Source organism: Notothenia rossii (genome assembly GCF_949606895.1).
Source record: "Notothenia rossii genome assembly, chromosome: 1".
Classification (NCBI taxonomy): Eukaryota; Metazoa; Chordata; class Actinopteri; order Perciformes; family Nototheniidae; genus Notothenia; species Notothenia rossii.
In genome coordinates, this window is record NC_136912.1 from 6,514,903 (window position 1) to 6,532,810 (window position 17,908).

General features: G+C 39.8%; 1 protein-coding gene across 1 annotated transcript in view; it reads right to left on the reverse strand.

Moving 5' to 3' along the window:
- abcc10 (ATP-binding cassette, sub-family C (CFTR/MRP), member 10) overlaps positions 1-17,326 on the reverse strand; it is a 25,914-nt gene extending 8,588 nt beyond the window's left edge. Inside the window, exons 1-13 of the mRNA XM_079690977.1 lie at positions 16,997-17,326; positions 15,949-16,161; positions 14,583-15,073; positions 12,605-12,879; positions 12,251-12,517; positions 10,009-10,347; positions 9,096-9,323; positions 6,691-6,847; positions 5,341-5,498; positions 4,406-4,485; positions 2,115-2,286; positions 1,930-2,028; positions 533-847 (exon numbers count right to left, since the gene is read on the reverse strand). Coding sequence (XP_079547103.1) covers positions 533-847; positions 1,930-2,028; positions 2,115-2,286; positions 4,406-4,485; positions 5,341-5,498; positions 6,691-6,847; positions 9,096-9,323; positions 10,009-10,347; positions 12,251-12,517; positions 12,605-12,879; positions 14,583-15,073; positions 15,949-16,124 — 2,757 coding nt within the window. The 5' untranslated portion in view covers positions 16,125-16,161; positions 16,997-17,326. The remainder of the gene's footprint in view (positions 1-532; positions 848-1,929; positions 2,029-2,114; positions 2,287-4,405; positions 4,486-5,340; positions 5,499-6,690; positions 6,848-9,095; positions 9,324-10,008; positions 10,348-12,250; positions 12,518-12,604; positions 12,880-14,582; positions 15,074-15,948; positions 16,162-16,996) is intronic.
- Positions 17,327-17,908: the final 582 nt, after the last annotated feature.

Sequence of the window (17,908 nt, forward strand, 5' to 3'; positions counted from 1 at the left end):
GGTGTGGTTTCCTTGTTTAGCGATACACAGCCAAACTCATCCTGAGCACACACAAAGTCACAGCCGAAGTAAAAACAATAAGTGTGGCTTGATATTGAGTAAGAGAAAGGTTGATACACGCTGTGAGAATAGGTCTGCAGAGAGAATGGGTCTGCAGAGAGAATTTTGCCGCGATCCCAACTGTCTGTTATCAGCCTGCAGCCAGGGAGGAGAGATCAGCAGAGCTGCCTGCATTGAGTGTGTGTGTGAGGAAGTCCGTGGATTGGTCAATTTGGACCAATCAGAGGGGGCTTAACGTAACGGCTCCGCGGACGTAACGGCTCAACGGATTGGTCCATTTGATTCCGGGGTAACAAGCATGACATCATGAGTTACCCGGAAGAATCAATGGACAGTGACGTATCTCCAACGAGGCGTTTTGGGGAGGTATTTTCTGTGTTAGAGTTTTACTCGCTACAGGGTGTACTTTGAGGGGTTTGACTCTGCAGACCGTCTACATGCAGAAAAACCTTCATAACACACAAGGGGACGGGTGATAACCGGAAAAGCATGTCATGGGACCTTTAAACCCAAACAAAACTAGCACGAAACAAACAATGCAACAAACAAAATGGTGTGTGACATTTCCGCCCGTTTGAGCCAGATGTCCTTCTCTACCTGTCTTGATGATCGTTCCGTTGTCCATGAGCACCACCAGGTCAGCTTTGTCCACAAACTCTACACGGTGAGTGCAAAGGATTCTGGTCTTTCCCCTGAGGAGCTCAATGATGCATTTCTTCATCAGGTGTTCGGCCACGTCTGTATCAACCGCTGCCAACGGGTCATCCAGGAGGTAGATGTCTTTGTCCTGCGAGAAAGTAAATAGAGGAAAGAGTTGCATCACACCACACACCTGCTGATTACACATAACTACTACTTTGTTCCATGTTACCTTTTGGCATGCACTAATATCAAAACGTGCATTATTTTCTATTTCCTTTTGCCTGTAACAAGCTGGAATTAAAAGCCATTGTGTTATTAGTTTTCTCTGTTAAAATTGTTAGTAATGAAGGAAATATAAAAAACATGAATATAACATATGAATACAAACTTTTAAATGATAAGGAATGTTGTTAGTCTCGTCCATTGAATACATGTTCTACAAGCAGATCCAGCACGCCACCATCTTTACTTCATCTTGAAACTTTAATGAATTCAATTAAAAAAGGTGTGTCAGTACAGATGTATCAAATCTTGTTTTTTAACAATAACAAGACCATAAAAGTGCTTGTCTCCTTGTTCTCTGCAGACTAAGGCTGCGTTTCACTTCTCTTATACTTCATTTCCTCGCTCCTCTGGCTCGGTATCACCGGAAGTTGATTTGTCTGCGCCATCTTGAGTAGCGTCCCAGTGGCCTTATGTGTGCCGGAGGACCGAGGAGCGATAATCGGGGAACTACCAGACCATCCTCCGGTGAAATCCTCAGACACTCGCCCCGCCCCCTTACTGTGTATCGCTCACTGATTGGACGATGCAGCGCATGCACAGATCTGGCTGCTGTCAGACGATCAGCTGTGCGGCGTCATCAATGTTTCAATCAATCAATGTTTATTTATATAGCCCAATTTCACAAATGTTAAATTTCTCTCCGTGGACTTCAAAGTTTGTACAGAATATCAGTATGACAATCACAAACGGACGTCGCTTCACGTGACGCTCCGGAGGAAAGGACGTCCCATTGCTCTTAAAACTCATTTCCCTGCTTCTCGTGGTTTCCTTGCGTCTCTCCATGCTTCCCTGGTGGGAGGGACTAGTAGCAGGGAAACTACGCAAGTCAGGGACGCAAGGAATCCATTTAACCGAAGTGTAACGCACCCTATGACTTGTGTGTTAAGTGAAACCTGATCCCTGTGTGTTTGAATCCTGTGTTAGGTCTGTGTAGAGACTCACCATGTACACGGCTCTAGCGAGGGCCAGGCGAGCTTTCTGTCCTCCGCTCAGCGTCACTCCGTTCTCCCCGACCTCCGTCCTGTCTCCGTTTGGTAAAACCTGAGGACACATTTAGAAAGAGTTTAATATAAATGTTAATTATGCAGAACCAATTGAGTGTATTTGAATGAATGCAGTAATCTTACGTTGAAGTCCTCTGTGAGAGCGCAGGCCTCGATCACAGTCTGGTAGAAGATGGGATCGTAGTTCCTGCCGAACAGGATGTTTTCCCGCACCGATGCATGCTGGATCCACGGATCCTGAGACGCCAGACCGAAGCCTCCCTCTCTGTCTGCAACAAACACCACGCCACTCAGCCTGAGGGGCGGGAACATAATAATAATAATAATAATAATAATAATAATAATATGTTTATTTAGTATAGCACCTTTCACAGAAATACAATTCACAAAGTGCTTCACAAGAAAGAACAAAAGTTAAAATGAAGACCACAGAAACATGAATGCAAAATGAGGCAGACATTGAGGTCAACATAAAAACAAAACACAGACCACGTGGAGTCCTGAAAGGAACAGACATGAGAACAGAACACACACATTTCAAATAGAGACAAAAGCCAATTTAAAAATATAGGTCTTCAGCTGTAGACCATGAACATCAGTGTTTACTAATACCTAAATAATTCATCTCTTGTGAGCAACATAAATATAAGGAGTGTTGTCAGTTATTGACTCTAAATGCTGTTCTAAGACCTAAACATTGATTATTTCTATTAAATCTGTTAAAGTTGTTTCTATGAAGGACAAAATTATTCTAGTTGCCACAACAGACGGGATAAAAAGATATTACAAGATATAAACCTGAACATCAGCAGGAGAGGACTCTTTAAAGTAGAGACACTACATACTGATATACACCTGAACATCAGCAGGAGAGGACTCTTTAAAGTAGAGACACTACATACTGATATACACCTGAACATCAGCAGGAGAGGACTCTTTAAAGTAGAGACACTACATACTCATATACACCTGAACATCAGCAGGAGAGGACTCTTTAAAGTAGAGACACTACATACTGATATACACCTGAACATCAGCAGGAGAGGACTCTTTAAAGTAGAGACACTACATACTGATATACACCTGAACATCAGCAGGAGAGGACTCTTTAAAGTAGAGACACTACATACTGATATACACCTGAATATCAGCAGGAGAGGACTCTTTAAAGTAGAGAAACTACATACTGATATACACCTGAACATCAGCAGGAGAGGACTCTTTAAAGTAGAGAGACTACATACTGATATACACCTGAACATCAGCAGGAGAGGACTCTTTAAAGTAGAGACACTACATACTGATATACACCTGAACATCAACAGGAGAGGACTCTTTAAAGTAGAGACACTACATACTGATATACACCTGAACATCAGCAGGAGAGGACTCTTTAAAGTAGAGACACTACATACTGATATACACCTGAACATCAGCAGGAGAGGACTCTTTAAAGTAGAGACACTACATACTGATATACACCTCAACATCAGCAGGAGAGGACTCTTTAAAGTAGAGAACCTACATACTGATATACACCTGAACATCATCAGGAGAGGACTCTTTAAAGTAGAGACACTACATACTGATATACACCTGAACATCAGCAGGGGAAGACTCTTTAAAGTAGAGACACTACACACTGATATACACCTGAACATCAGCAGGAGAGGACTCTTTAAAGTAGAGACACTACATACTGATATAAACCTGAACATCAGCAGGAGAGGACTCTTTAAAGTAGAGACACTACATACTGATATACACCTGAACATCAGCAGGAGAGGACTCTTTAAAGGAGAGACACTACATACTGATATACACCTGAACATCAGCAGGAGAGGACTCTTTAAAGTAGAGACACTACATACTGATATACACCTGAACATCAGCAGGAGAGGACTCTTTAAAGTAGAGATACTACATACTGATATACACCTGAACATCAGCAGGAGAGGACTCTTTAAAGTAGAGACACTACATACTGATATACTCCTGGACATCAGCAGGAGAGGACTCTTTAAAGTAGAGACACTACATACTGATATACACCTGAACATCAGCAGGAGAGGACTCTTTAAAGTAGAGACACTACATACTGATATACACCTGAACATCAGCAGGAGAGGACTCTTTAAAGTAGAGAAACTACATACTGATATACACCTGAACATCAGCAGGAGAGGACTCTTTAAAGTAGAGACACTACATACTGATATACACCTGAACATCAGCAGGAGAGGACTCTTTAAAGTAGAGATACTACATACTGATATACACCTGAACATCAGCAGAATATAGGACCTTTAAAGTAAAAGTATTTACTACGCAATAAAATAAAGTTTATTAATATTAAATGTGATGTTTTAGTGTTAATATTGCTGCTATGTTATTGTGTACTGGGGGCAGTTTACCTGTTCAGTTCTCCGGTCAGAGCAGCCAGTAAGGAGCTCTTCCCACAGCCGACCTTCCCCACCACAACCACCAGGGAGCCCTGAAGACACAATGACATATATTATATAATTAGACTCATTAACTCCTCTGATGTATTTGGTGTGCTAAGTGAAAGGTGTCCTTCCATGCAAAAGTCACTTTTTGTATGTATTTTATACATAAAGATGTGTCCCCGGTGTGTCGGGGAACTCAAGCAACGTCAGAAAATAAAACCTTCTCTCTTTTCCTCTGTACCCAAATCTCTAAAAACGGGGGAACAACGGATTTGATCCAGATTTGCGTCCGACATGACGTAATATCTGAAATGTGGACCCACGGCCCAATCAGAAAGTTGCCATCAGAAACGATGCCCGACTGTTTTGGACGTAATATGGTCGGTGTTTACATTAGCATCGCTAACACTCAGAGCTAACCTGTACTGGAGAGCATGTGTGTGAAGAAGCAGGAAATAAAAAGGAACTCACCTTGTGGTATAACCGGCAAGAGAGAAAGCCTTTGAGCTCCATACTGTTTCAGAGATAATCCTTGAAGTGGTTTTGAACGTGATATGGTGTTTAACCATTTAGCTGAGTATCTTTTTTTCCCCAAAAAAATTTCAGCTAAAGACCCAGAATCAGCAGTTCTCTAACAGGGCTTATATAGAGGGATATGAGGGATGCCTAAAATGCACGATCTGTTTGGTATTTTGAGGACATGTTTTTATATATCCCCATAATATATGCCTAACAATAGCCTGATAGGAGATCTTTAAGAGCTGTCAGCATGAAGGCAGTACAGTGACTGTATCCTGTGTGTGTGTGTGTGTGTGTGTGTGTGTGTGTGTGTGTGTGTGTGTGTGTGTGTGTGTGTGTGTGTGTGTGTGTGTGTGTGTGTGTGTGTGTGTGTGTGTGTGAACCTTGGTGATGTGCAGAGAGAGGCTGTGCAGCCGCAGACTTCCTGTGGACTCTCCAGGATCAGTTCCTCTGTCTTCGTTCTGGTCCGGACCGTCTGGATCCTGCCAGGAAAAAGTCCCCTGGCTCATCAGGATGGACGTCTGACCGTCTTCAGGAGACACTACGACAGATGTGGAAGGACATTTTATTATATATAGTGATAGGTAATTGTAATTATAACAACTTCTATATTTTTGAAAGACTGATTAGTTTTGACTCTGATCTACAAACACATCATGGATAAAGGGTTTAAATCAGTACTTGCAGAAGTTTGTAACTTTCAAATTTGTTTTTCCAGGAGCAATACTTCACACAGCTTCAGAATAACCACATAACTGCTTCAATTCTGGTGTTGGTGATCCACAAAATGATCAATCAAAAGTGATGAACTAAAATGACTTAAGAGACTATTATTAATATCATGTATTCATTAAAACCTATACAACCAGTCAATGATTAAAACACAATTATACAGATGAGCGATGCCAAATGATTCCATTAGCTGATTTCCATCTGCAGTCCCTTGTACACACCATTCATCTAAACTCAAAACATGACAGTCTCTTTCACACTGACATTTATACATGTTCACGTACACATTATAAACTATAAATACTAGCACATTTATCAGTACAACCAAAATATAACTAATTTGTGTATTAGTTTAATTAATTTGAGCTCAAAATACAGTTTAAGTTGACGAGCCAGGTTGCTCAATATCCATTACATTACTGCACATATTTTATTCCATTCTAATTCAATGTAAATACTGCTATACTTTACTATATATTTTTAACGTTAATATTGCTTTCTTCAAATAGTTCTCTATCTGTGTTTTACATTTTAGTTTGACTCTCTTATATTGCACTTCTTAAATATATATGTTTAAATATATAACACAGTTTTCATGTGTTAATAAGCCCAATTTTCAAATAAATTCAGTCATTAAAGTTGAAAACATGTTCAAGTTGATAAGAAAAAGCCCAATAACAAATGCACATAACAACCTTCAAATAAACCCTTCATATCTCCTCTTATTGTAATCAATCTGAAGCTTCTGTTTTAAGGAATGAGCCGCTAACTAAATAAATAAAACCCTATTTGATGTAGGCTGTTTTTTTCTTAAAGCATTTTCAAGTATTGAGCATAACTTATAACTGAACTTATGAGGCAGTATACCTCTAGTGAGCGGCCCGGCCCTTCGTATATTTTTCTGTATGTGGCCCTCGGTGAAAAAAGTTTGGACTAAATAAATACTACATTGTGATCTATTTGAGGTAACCGAGCAGCACAGAGGTTGAGACGCAGCGCACCCAGAGCGTAGTACGCCTGCAGGTCCTGGTTGGTCAGTTTGAAGAAGCGCTGGATCCTCTCCAGAGACACCTTGGCCTCCAGGATGCCGTTCAGCACCCAGGGGAACGAGTTGAGGGGAATGATCAACATCCCCACCAGAGCCAGCGTGGTGAACACCTGCAGGGAGAGGACGTTTAACTGCTTTAGGGTTTATTTGTACGATTTGAAATACAAAGAAAGATATACAGTGCAGGGAGAGGCAGGGAAAAAAAGCACTTGGCTTATCTGAAGCCTCCACCTTAACTACCCCAGAGTTCACCGTGTTATTAAGGCCATTCAAATGTTATTCTATGCTCTAAATATATATCCTTCATTATTGACATGTATTCACTGTTTTGTGTAATTTGTTTTATCTTCTACTGTTGATGTGTATATCTTTATTGTTTTTTTATTTACCTCTTATTCATGTGTAATGTCTTTTCTATGCTGACGAAAAAAAGTCCCAATTTATGACCAATAAAGTATATCTTATCCTATCTTAGTTTTCGGTGATTATTTACTTATGAAATCATAAATATTACAGTCTACTCCTGGTAATAAATAAATAAATACCACAAACGGGACCCTTGACAGTTGTTTGAGGGTAAACAATCCTAAAATCGGTAAAGTCACTCCCTACTCAAAGTATCTATGGTGTCCTATATGTGTAGAAAGACAGGTTAACTTCACTGTATGCATCAAAACAATTACAGTGTAAAGTTTCCCACCTTGGCTTCTTAGATTCAGGTGATTATTTACTCGTGAAATCATAAATATGATATCCTATTTCTGTTAAAATAATAAAAAAGAATCCAACCAACTGGACCCTTGACAGCTGTTTCAGGGTAAACAATTCCAAATCTGTTCATTCACTCCCAGCTCAAAGTGTCTATAGTGTCCTAAATGTGTAGAAAGCCCGGTTAACTTCACTTTATCAGGGCAGGAATCCTGAAGTCAAATGTAATTCCTTTTAAGACCTTTTTTAAGACCCTTCCCATACAGTTTAAGACCTCATCGCCACTTGGAGTTCTAACCGGTTACCTTGGCGACACACTTCACCTCACATTGACTATATATACAGTCATACTTGCCAACCCTCCCGATTTTTGCGGGAGACTCCCGATTTCATAGCCCTGTCCTGGTTTCCTCCCGGGTCATATTTCTCCCACATTTCTCCCGATTCCGACAAAATCAGATTTACTCAGGACTGTTTCCACTCGGACTTTAATACAGCTACACCATTGTTTGGTTTCCATGGCAGCGCGTCTCTTTAGCGTGCGCGCAACTGAAAGTCTGAGAGTGTGAGGCAGATAGTCACCCTCTGCTCACTCCTTTCCTGTAATATACAGGTCCAGCCACACATGTGCTCCATCAAGGACGGTGCTACAGACCGCAAGGCAGTGCACTTACAACTACATATGCTCCCGATTTCTGAGGTCTCAAGGTTGGCAAGTATGTTTGATTGTCCTTCCTCCTTATCGTAAACGGACCTTCGCGCGCTATCAAGCAGTGAGCGTGCGATGTCCTGTTTAGATGACGTCAAATCCAACGGGATGCCATAAATAAACTCCACAGAATCACACTACACACCTACGCAATGATTACATTCAGGCAGACTGTAGAATACAACCTCTTTGGACCATTTATATACTTATTGAAAACAAGCTACAAAATGTAACACCTTGGAAAAAATGTAATAGCCTTCATTTTCGCTAAATTGATTTATCAACTTTTAATACTTTTTAAGACCCCGCGGACACCCTGTTTATGCATCAAAACTAGAGATGTCCCGATCCGATCACGTGATTTTCAAAAAATCGGAATCGGGAGAAAAAAAATCGGGGATCGGGATTTTTTTTTTAATTTTTTTTTTTTTAAATACTTTTTTTTTTATTTTGTATTCAATGTTACAAAACAAAAATGACCATGTTCAAGTCTTAAAGTCATCCTGAGGCCTTAGTTTTGATTTCAAATTACACAACATCATGTATGTGTTGCTTCTTTGGGGCTTGTTTTCATAGACCTGCTTATTTCTCTCAAATCTGGCAACAGAGTGGTCTCAGTGTCTAATTGTAGCAGTAAGCTAACGAGTACTGATAAGCTTTATTTTGTTTTGATCCAATGCTGCACAACTGAACTGATCCAATGCTGCTGTGAAAGAAAGAAGCTATATCCATGTTGGATAGAATATCCAATTTAAATAAAAAAATAACCTTAAGGGACAACTTGAATGCTTTTTTTCTCTTAATGCATTGCATAAAGATCGGATCGGGAAAAATCGGTATCGGCAAATTGTCAAAATCAAATGATCGGAATCGGATCGGGAGCAAAAAAAGGTGATCGGGACATCCCTAATCAAAACCTTTTAAAGAGTAAAGTGTCCCACCTTGGCGGCAGTGAGCTGGTGCCCCAGCAGGGTGTAGGTGAGGAAGGTGAGGATGGAGATGACCACAGGTAGAGCCGCCCAGGTGTAAACACACATGGCGTCCAGGTACTTCAGAGCCTTCAGGTGGGACAGTTCCTCTTTACGGCAGGCGTTGATCTTCTGCGTGAAATGAGGCTCCCAGTTGTAGAACTTGATGACCCGAATGCCGAAGAGGACCTCCGTCATTAACTGGGAGAGAAGAAAGACACATATTGGGGATCTCGACATCTTTCTGGGGCAAAAACTGCTAGAATCCTGCCTTGGATCCACAACAATGTCCTTTTTTTAAAATCTCAAATCAGCTTTTATTTTTACTATGAGGGTTTAACATTTAAATTGTCAATTTTACAATTTCAAATTAAACCACTTTCAAAAGGTGAAAGGTATTAAGTGTGGAAAAAGGATAAAAAGTGCCTGTTTCTTTTCATACAATTGCATTAACATTCGGATCCCTAAAGCATGAAATAACTATTGATAAATATATATTGGCAGATATTTACTTTCTATACACAAACTTCACATTGTTGAAGCTCAATTTATCTCCTTTTTAAGTATTTCTTGGGCTTTTTTGCCGCAGTTTAATCCTAATAAGTTATAAGGGGATTAAGCAACAACAAAGGTCCCTGGTGGGCATCTAGCCAGTCAACATTAGGAGATCAAAGTACATTTTATAAAGTTCATTTCACTGGAAATCAATATACAGTATGTCACCATGAAAAACAAATTAATAGTGTTTTAAGCTCAAATTAAAACATATTAACAAGAAATAATTAAATGCATTAATATTAGTTATTATTCTTTTGTTAAAATACATATACATCTAAAGACTACTACTTCTCCAACCACAGCACTAATTTAAAACATCCGCTCCCACCTTCACGCGTGTGTCCTTGTGTCGGAGCATGTGTTGGTTGTTTCTGATGAGTCTTGTGGCGAGGAACTTGTTGAAAGGCACGAGCATCAGAGCCACGCTGAGCCCCCCGAGGAACGCCACCCCCACCTGGAGGTACAGCAGGTACAAGGTGATGGTCAGCCTGAAGGGGAGGCTCCACAACTCGTGGAAACTGTTGAAGAAGTTGACCACGCGTCCGGTGTCGGTGCTCATCAGATTCACCACTTCCCCCAGCGTGGCTCCGGCCAAACTGCTGCCTCTGATCCGCAGGGATTTACCGTAAACCGCCGACATGAGAGCAGCGCGGGCCGAAAGAGACACCTGAGCAGAGAGTACACACATCCTTTACTCAAGTAGAAGTACAGATACTCGTGTTTGAAAATACTCTGGTGAAAGTAGAAGTACTGACTAAACTTCTTTACTCAAGTCAAAGTAATGAAGCTTTGAAATGTACTTCAGTCAAAAGTACCCATAACTAGCAGCTGTTTTAAAGAGTACCTGACCTCCCTTTATATTAATAGAACAATAATGTCATTGTTAGCTAATGAATGTTTCCATGGTGACCAACGGCAACATGACAACGTTTTCATTGGTCCCTCTTCTTTAGAGAAGACCAGGAAATGATGGATACACGGATCGTGTTCAAATCAATAGGCACGCAATGACTCTAAATAATAATGATCACGCCACCAAACACACATTCAGACTAAAGGAACCAGCCTGTTTGGAAAATGTGAGAAGTAGAAAGTACAGGTATTTGAGTTCAACATGTAAGAAGTAGAAAGTACAGGTATTTGGGTTCAACATGTAAGAAGTAGAAAGTACAGGTATTTGTGTTCAACATGTAAGAAGTAGAAAGTACAGGTATTTGAGTTCAACATGTAAGAAGTAGAAAGTACAGGTATTTGAGTTCAACATGTAAGAAGTAGAAAGTACAGGTATTTGAGTTCAACATGTAAGAAGTAGAAAGTACAGGTATTTGTGTTCAACATGTAAGAAGTAGAAAGTACAGGTATTTGAGTTCAACATTTAAGAAGTAGAAAGTACAGGTATTTGTGTTCAACATGTAAGAAGTAGAAAGTACAGGTATTTGAGTTCAACATGTAAGAAGTAGAAAGTTCAGGTATTTGGGTTCAACATGTAAGAAGTCAAAGTAAAAAGTCGTCAGAAAAATAAGTAGTGGAGTAAAATACTGATACCAGAAACATGTACTTAAGTACAGTAACAAATTATTTGTACTCCACTACTTCCCACCCCTGTACCTTAGACACCTCGAAGACGAAGATGTTATTGAGATAACTATTGAGCTTTTAAAATTCTGATAAATACATATTGGCAGATATTTACTTTCTATACACAAACTAAAGATTGTTGATGCTCCATTTTCTCAAAAGTATTTCTTGGGCATCTTTGCCACAGTTTAATCCTAATAAGGGATAAGGGGGATTAAGCAACAACAAAGGTCCCCGGTGGGCATCTAGCCAGTCAACATTAGGAGATCAAAATACATTTTATAAAGTTCATTTCACTGGAAATCAATATATGTCACCATGAAAAGCAAATCAATATTATTTTAAGCTCAAATTACAAAAAATAAACAAGAAATACATATAAATGCATCCTCTCAAATATGAAGTGCTTGAATGAAGGACTTTATTTATTAATGTTTTATGGCTGTTGATATCATTATTACTATCACTACTATCTTTGTTGTGTTTGAGTGTTGATCTAATTTGATTCTATTGTATAGAATATATACATATACAGGGTTTCCCACACATAGACTTTACTTGGGCGGGCCGCCCAGGTATATTAACGGCCACCCAAGTATATTTCGCAACCCATTTAGGTTTTTAAAAAAAAAAAAATTAATCTTTTTTTTCCTTTTTTTTTTCGTCCGCGACCACGACGCCATCTGCGATCGATTAACTTTTGGACAATGTAATAGTAAATAGTAACCCATATGTCCATTCGTGGGTAGTAGATTTAAACTAGGGCTATCACTATGGGCCCTGCTTGCACCTGTTCGCTCTGACATCGTGTGAAGGGTCTGCTAACAAGCGACCAACAGAAAGGTTCATGTTAATGTTGTTGCACGTCACCTCAACCCCCACCCCCCCCCCCTCCGCTACCAGCACCCCCCCAAGTATATTTCAGATCTGTGGGAAACACTGATATATCTACCTTTACTGTTATTATAGCTTGTACATGTATTTTACTGTACCTTAGACACCTCGAAGACGAAGATGTTTCTGAGGAAGGAGGTGAGGAGCGTGGTGATGAAGAGTCCCACAGAGCACCAGACCCCCAAACTGACGGGAGCCTCCTCGTCCTCCATGAAGTTCACCAGGCTGCCGAGCAGCAGCGGGCCGGAGAAACTCAGCATGTTGACCACGAACTTCAGGACGCCCAGCAGGTAGAAACGCAGCCCGAAGGCTTTGTGAAGAACCTTCAGCAGGCGGACGTCTCCCTGCAGCTCGAAGGGCTCCTCCTGAGGAGAGAGGACAGAATAATATGAACAGTGGATAATCATTCTGCTTGTTGTATAAATAAATAAGTACATGAGCTGCAGCCCCACCTGGTAGTTTGAGCTCCAGGTGCCGTTGAGCAGGTTCCTGCTGAGCGGCGGGGGCCACTGCTCCTCTCCGTCACCGACCTCTGCTCCTCGTCTGCAGGACTCCCAGCACTGGTGGAAGTTTCGACAAACCACAGACGTCCGAAGCTTCCTGGGGAGGTGATAAACATCTGCTGGTCTGCACAGATCCCCTCGTTCCCCCCGTCTGAGGAGAGGGTTCAACCAGAGGAAGAAGAGCCAGGAAACACAGCCGCTCCCATCCTCCGCCACCATGTCACCTGGGAGACACAAGCAATATATTGTGCCGGAACTTTAAGGGACATCATTTACTGTAGCAGTGTCAGTGTTGTGAAAATACTGAATGTGAAATACTGAAAGTTTTGATGAAAGCACCAGTAGTCAATCCCACAATATCGTCCAATCAGAGGGTCAGCTGTTAGACCCCCTGCTGTTTAACATGTTTTATTTTTAATAATTGTCTTTTGGTAAGATACTGAACGATAAAAGTGTAAAGTAAGTGTTTTGCAATGAAGTGTCACAATATTGATATTGGGGTAAAATAATATTGTGATTTTGTTGGTAAAACACTGAATGTCCTCTCCCAATCTGAGAGTAACATGATAACAAAGGACTGTTTGAGGCATATGATAGCTATGTGATTAACATGATGATTCAGCCTCTATGGAGAGAGACATATGACAAGCATGATCATTTCTGACGTGGAGCTAATCTGAAGTAAACATTGAATACTGCTTTCTATTCCTCCATCTTGTGACTGTGTAACTCCCTCTCTTGGATATCAGCATGTGAAGGATACTGTTCAGGAACTAGCTGATGCTCTGGATGTGATGACCACTTTCAGATTTTGAGAAAACGTAAGAATTTTGAGAAAAAGTCATTTTTTAAGAAAAAGTCATGAGATTTTTTGAAAAAGCCCAAAAAAATGAAAAAACTCAGTATTTTGTGTGACAGGATGTATGATTACCCAGATGACCCGGTATTCCTCCATCTTGTGACTGTGTAACTCCCTCTCTTGGATATCAGCATGTGAAGGACACTGTTCAGGAACTAGTTGATGCTCTGTGTCCAGATTTTGAGAAAAAGTAAGTATTTTGAGGAAAAAATTACATTTTTGAGATTTTGAGAAAAAGTCAGAAATTTGCGAAAAAGTCACTTTTTTAAGAAAAAGTCAGAATTTTGAGAAAAAGTCTATTTTTTTAAGAAAAAGTCAGATTTTGGACATTTTTAGAAAAAGTCCAATATTTTTAAGAAAAAGTCAGAATTTTGACATTTTTTGAAAAAAAAAAAAAAAAAAAAAACTCAGTATTTTGTGTGACAGGATGTATGATTACCCAGAAGACCCGGTATTCCTCCATCTGGTAACTGTGTAACTCCCTCTCTTGTATATCAGCATGTGAAGGACACATTGAGCGGATCATAAATACATGGATCCTGATATTGAAGCTCAAGCCGGTGACGAGTGATATTTTTCCTAACAATCGTGTACAGTATGTGAATATAAGGAGAATGACGCGTGCAGTTACATACTAAACACAGCGTCTCCAACTCTCACTCATCAACGCTGCATTACTACTATTATTGTGTGTCAACAAACATTAGAATAATTGTATAATAAAATATCATAATGAGATGCGCTATGGCTACGTCATCAGAGGGCGAAAGAAGATGACGAAGCAGGACCCGCCCCCGTTGACGTCAGCCAATAGGAAGAAGACTAAATACGAGAGTGGGAACATATAAATAAGATGTTGAATGGAGAAACGTTCTCTTTTCATTCAGGCAACTGGTGAACAGCTAACTGCTTATGTGGACTGTGGATCAGTGAATTGAATGAGAGGAACCACAGCTGTGTTTCCTTGTAATCGTATCATTGTATTAATAAACGCAGTTAACTTGACGAGAAGCTTCCTGGATTCCTTTCAGCTACTCCTGCCTTAGATCGTAGAAAAACCCAACTCACCCGTATCCTGCTCGTTATCCTCCGTGATGAGAGGGGATCCATCGTCAGCGTTGATATTCAAAGAGTATCCAGCCTCACTGATGCAGGGGAAAGCAAACGCTAAAAGATAAACCAGAAGAGGCAGCGTCCGGGCGGAAACGAGAAAAAAACGTGCAAATACAAGAGGCTCCGAGAGGTTTAGATACTCCCGATTGTCACAGGAATTGATCAAGGTGACGACCAGGTTTGGGATGGAGAGAAGGACCAGCAGGAGCAGCAGTGGAGGTCCTCTGGTTCTCCTGAAAGAGGTCCTCTGGAGCACCATCAGGGCACTGAAGTGCACCAGCCAGGCCAGGATGGAGCAGCCGTCAGAGAGGAGGTCCAAGAGGAGGAGGTCCCGCTGCAGGAGGACCACCAGGAGCAGATCTGAAGAGAAGAGAAGCGCCACCAGAAGAGCAGAGAAACACCGGAGGGTCCAGCTGCAGGGAGCCGGCGTCTGAGGGGGGGCGTGTCTACAAAACAGGAACATAAATACTGAAATATATAACAAATAAATATCATATTTTTCCATAGTGGCCATTATGTTAAACACCTGAACTCTTGAAAGAACATCCGTAACATTCATCTGTTTGCAACTTATATATATCAATATTCCAATTACTTGTACGTAGACTATTCTGCACTATAACTACACTGTAGCTATGTACACATGACAATAAACTCTGTTTCGCTACCTTTAATGTTATTATAGCTTGTAAATCGATTTTATTATATTTGTATTGGTCTCAAATTGTCATATTGTGTGTATGCAGTGTATTAATGACTTCTAGCAGCAGCAGATTTGCAGATCAAGCAGCAATAATTAGACTATGCCTTTAAAAAGGTCTATAAAACAGAAACATTAATACTGAAAATACTACAGGTGCATGATGTGGAATAATAATTGTAGAGTGGCCATTATTGCAAAAAAGTTATTGGTTTTCATCTTTGTTGTATTTTAGTTTTAATCTAATGTTTGTTTCGCTCTGTTTTGCTACCATTACTGTTATTAAAGCTTCTAAATCTATTTGTCTCAAAGTGCAACTATAACAAATGATTTATCTAATATATCATATTCCAATTACTTGAATATAGATTCTTCTATTTGTATTTACTTGCACTATGTTTTCTTTTTTATGTGTTGCACCGTTGGAGGAGCCTGTGACCTAAGATTTTCATTGACATAAGAACATTTCGAAGCCCATACCTCTTTAATTTTACTTGAGTAAAGAAGTTTAGTCAGTACTTCTACTTTTACCAGAGTATTTTTGAACACGAGTATCTATACTTCTACTACTAGAGTAAAGGATGTGTGTACTTTTGCCATCTCTGCAGATATTAGACGTACCTCTGCATGCTGAGGTAGCAGGCGCTGAAAATGGCCATCCCTGCGTGAGGCAGCGCTCCCAAGACCAGTTGGTTGAAGCAGGGGCTGATGTTTCCATCCTGAAATACGGGGAAGGGGTTCTGCTCGTCTGTACGACACAGACCTGAGACCAGCTCCGCAGGACCAAAGAGCCCCATCCCTAAAAACTATTTGACTGCTGTCATTTTAAAATATCTGGAGAGCAAAAACAATACGAGTTAACTGTAAGGGGGAGATAGATGGATAAATAGATATATAGACAGACTGACTGACAGACAGACAGAAGGACAGACAGACAGACAGACAGAGATGGATGGATGGATGAATGGATGGATGGATGGATGGATGGATGGATGGATGGATGGATTCTAAAGCACCACATGCGTCAGGTTTGGGTACATATTTAACCCATTATACAAGATAATATCTAGAAGGAGAGGACTTTCTACAACTTGAAAGCATGACAGACCATTCAAACATATAGAGTAATCCGACTGAACCAAATCAAGTATTGTGGCAGGAGATTACAAACTTTTCAAGAGTAGTGTACATGAACTACTCTCCAAATTTCTTATTTGCTTTTAATTAAACATTATTGTCCCAATAGCCAAAACTGGATGTTCTACAAATACAAGAAACCATTACCACATGTAACACTTTTCTAGAAAAAGCCAGGGTTACAAAGTAAGATAACACACTAAATCATACTTTACTTATATGTGTTAATAGTTTTCCATCATACATGTGACTCAGCATTGGTCTTCAACCACTTAAGTAACACAAAAACGTGTAAAAACGACAGAAAGATGCAGGTGTTTCCTGAATGAAAGATGAATCTACACATGTAAACAAATGTGGCTAGCTAGCTAACAGTTAGCTTAGCATACAGATTATCACCCTGTTTAAGCAACACTGTAATGCTAACACACACAATATTTACATGAAACACTAACGAATCTAACCACTACTTAATATAACTTAAACACACTATCAATGCACTATAATTAAGATAAGAAACCCTGCATATTACCGGCTGTCATCTTGCTAACAGGAAACACTTCTGTCCCTTCTGATGACGCACTCTATGGGATTTTCAAAATAAAAGTTTTTTGTTTGCAAATGTAAGCAACATCAGTACTTGTTATGTTATGTATTTATCTGCTTCAAAAGTATAAACAACATGTTCTTAAAATTGCTTTATCATTAGTTAAAGTCCAGCAGTGAAAATCCATTGAAGAAAGTGCACAAACCAAAACCGAAAATGCACTAATTCCTAACTAAACTGTGCAATATCAATATGTAAAATTATGTGACTTCAGCAGTTCAGTGTGTGTACTTCTGTCAAAAAAATGCATGTGCTGTTCATTTAATACATGTATTTTTCTTTGCTTTTTCTACTGATGATTCCCTATCCTATTTGCTGTTGTGAGACCAACAGATTATCTTATTTTTAGTTAACGTACATGGGTATTATCTTCATAGAAGCCTATACTTAAAGTATCAAAAGTAAAAGTATGCATTACGCTCAATGGTTTTAATATTATAGAATATAGATATTGTAGTTGTACTACTTTTAAGATAATTTAAGATACTTTGTGTAATACTCAGTAGATGAGTTATATAGCACCGCATGCTTTCATACAAAGGGTTTTTTGTTTAAAGGTCACCTATTGTGCAAAATCCACATTTTCACGTCTTTTCAACATCAACATGTGTCCCCTCTTCTTCATGTCTCTTCTACATCAACATGTGTCCCCCCTGTGTAAAGAGATTCTGAAAGTTTCAGGAACAAAGATTCTCTCTTTTTTTGTCCTGATCCATTTCTATAAAAACCTGTTTGAAAATGAGCTGATCAAATTTTGGCCAATTTATGATGCCATAACGATGTTTTGGCTTGTGTACCCATTAGCCAATCAGCAACCAAGGTAGGCTCGGGCCTCAT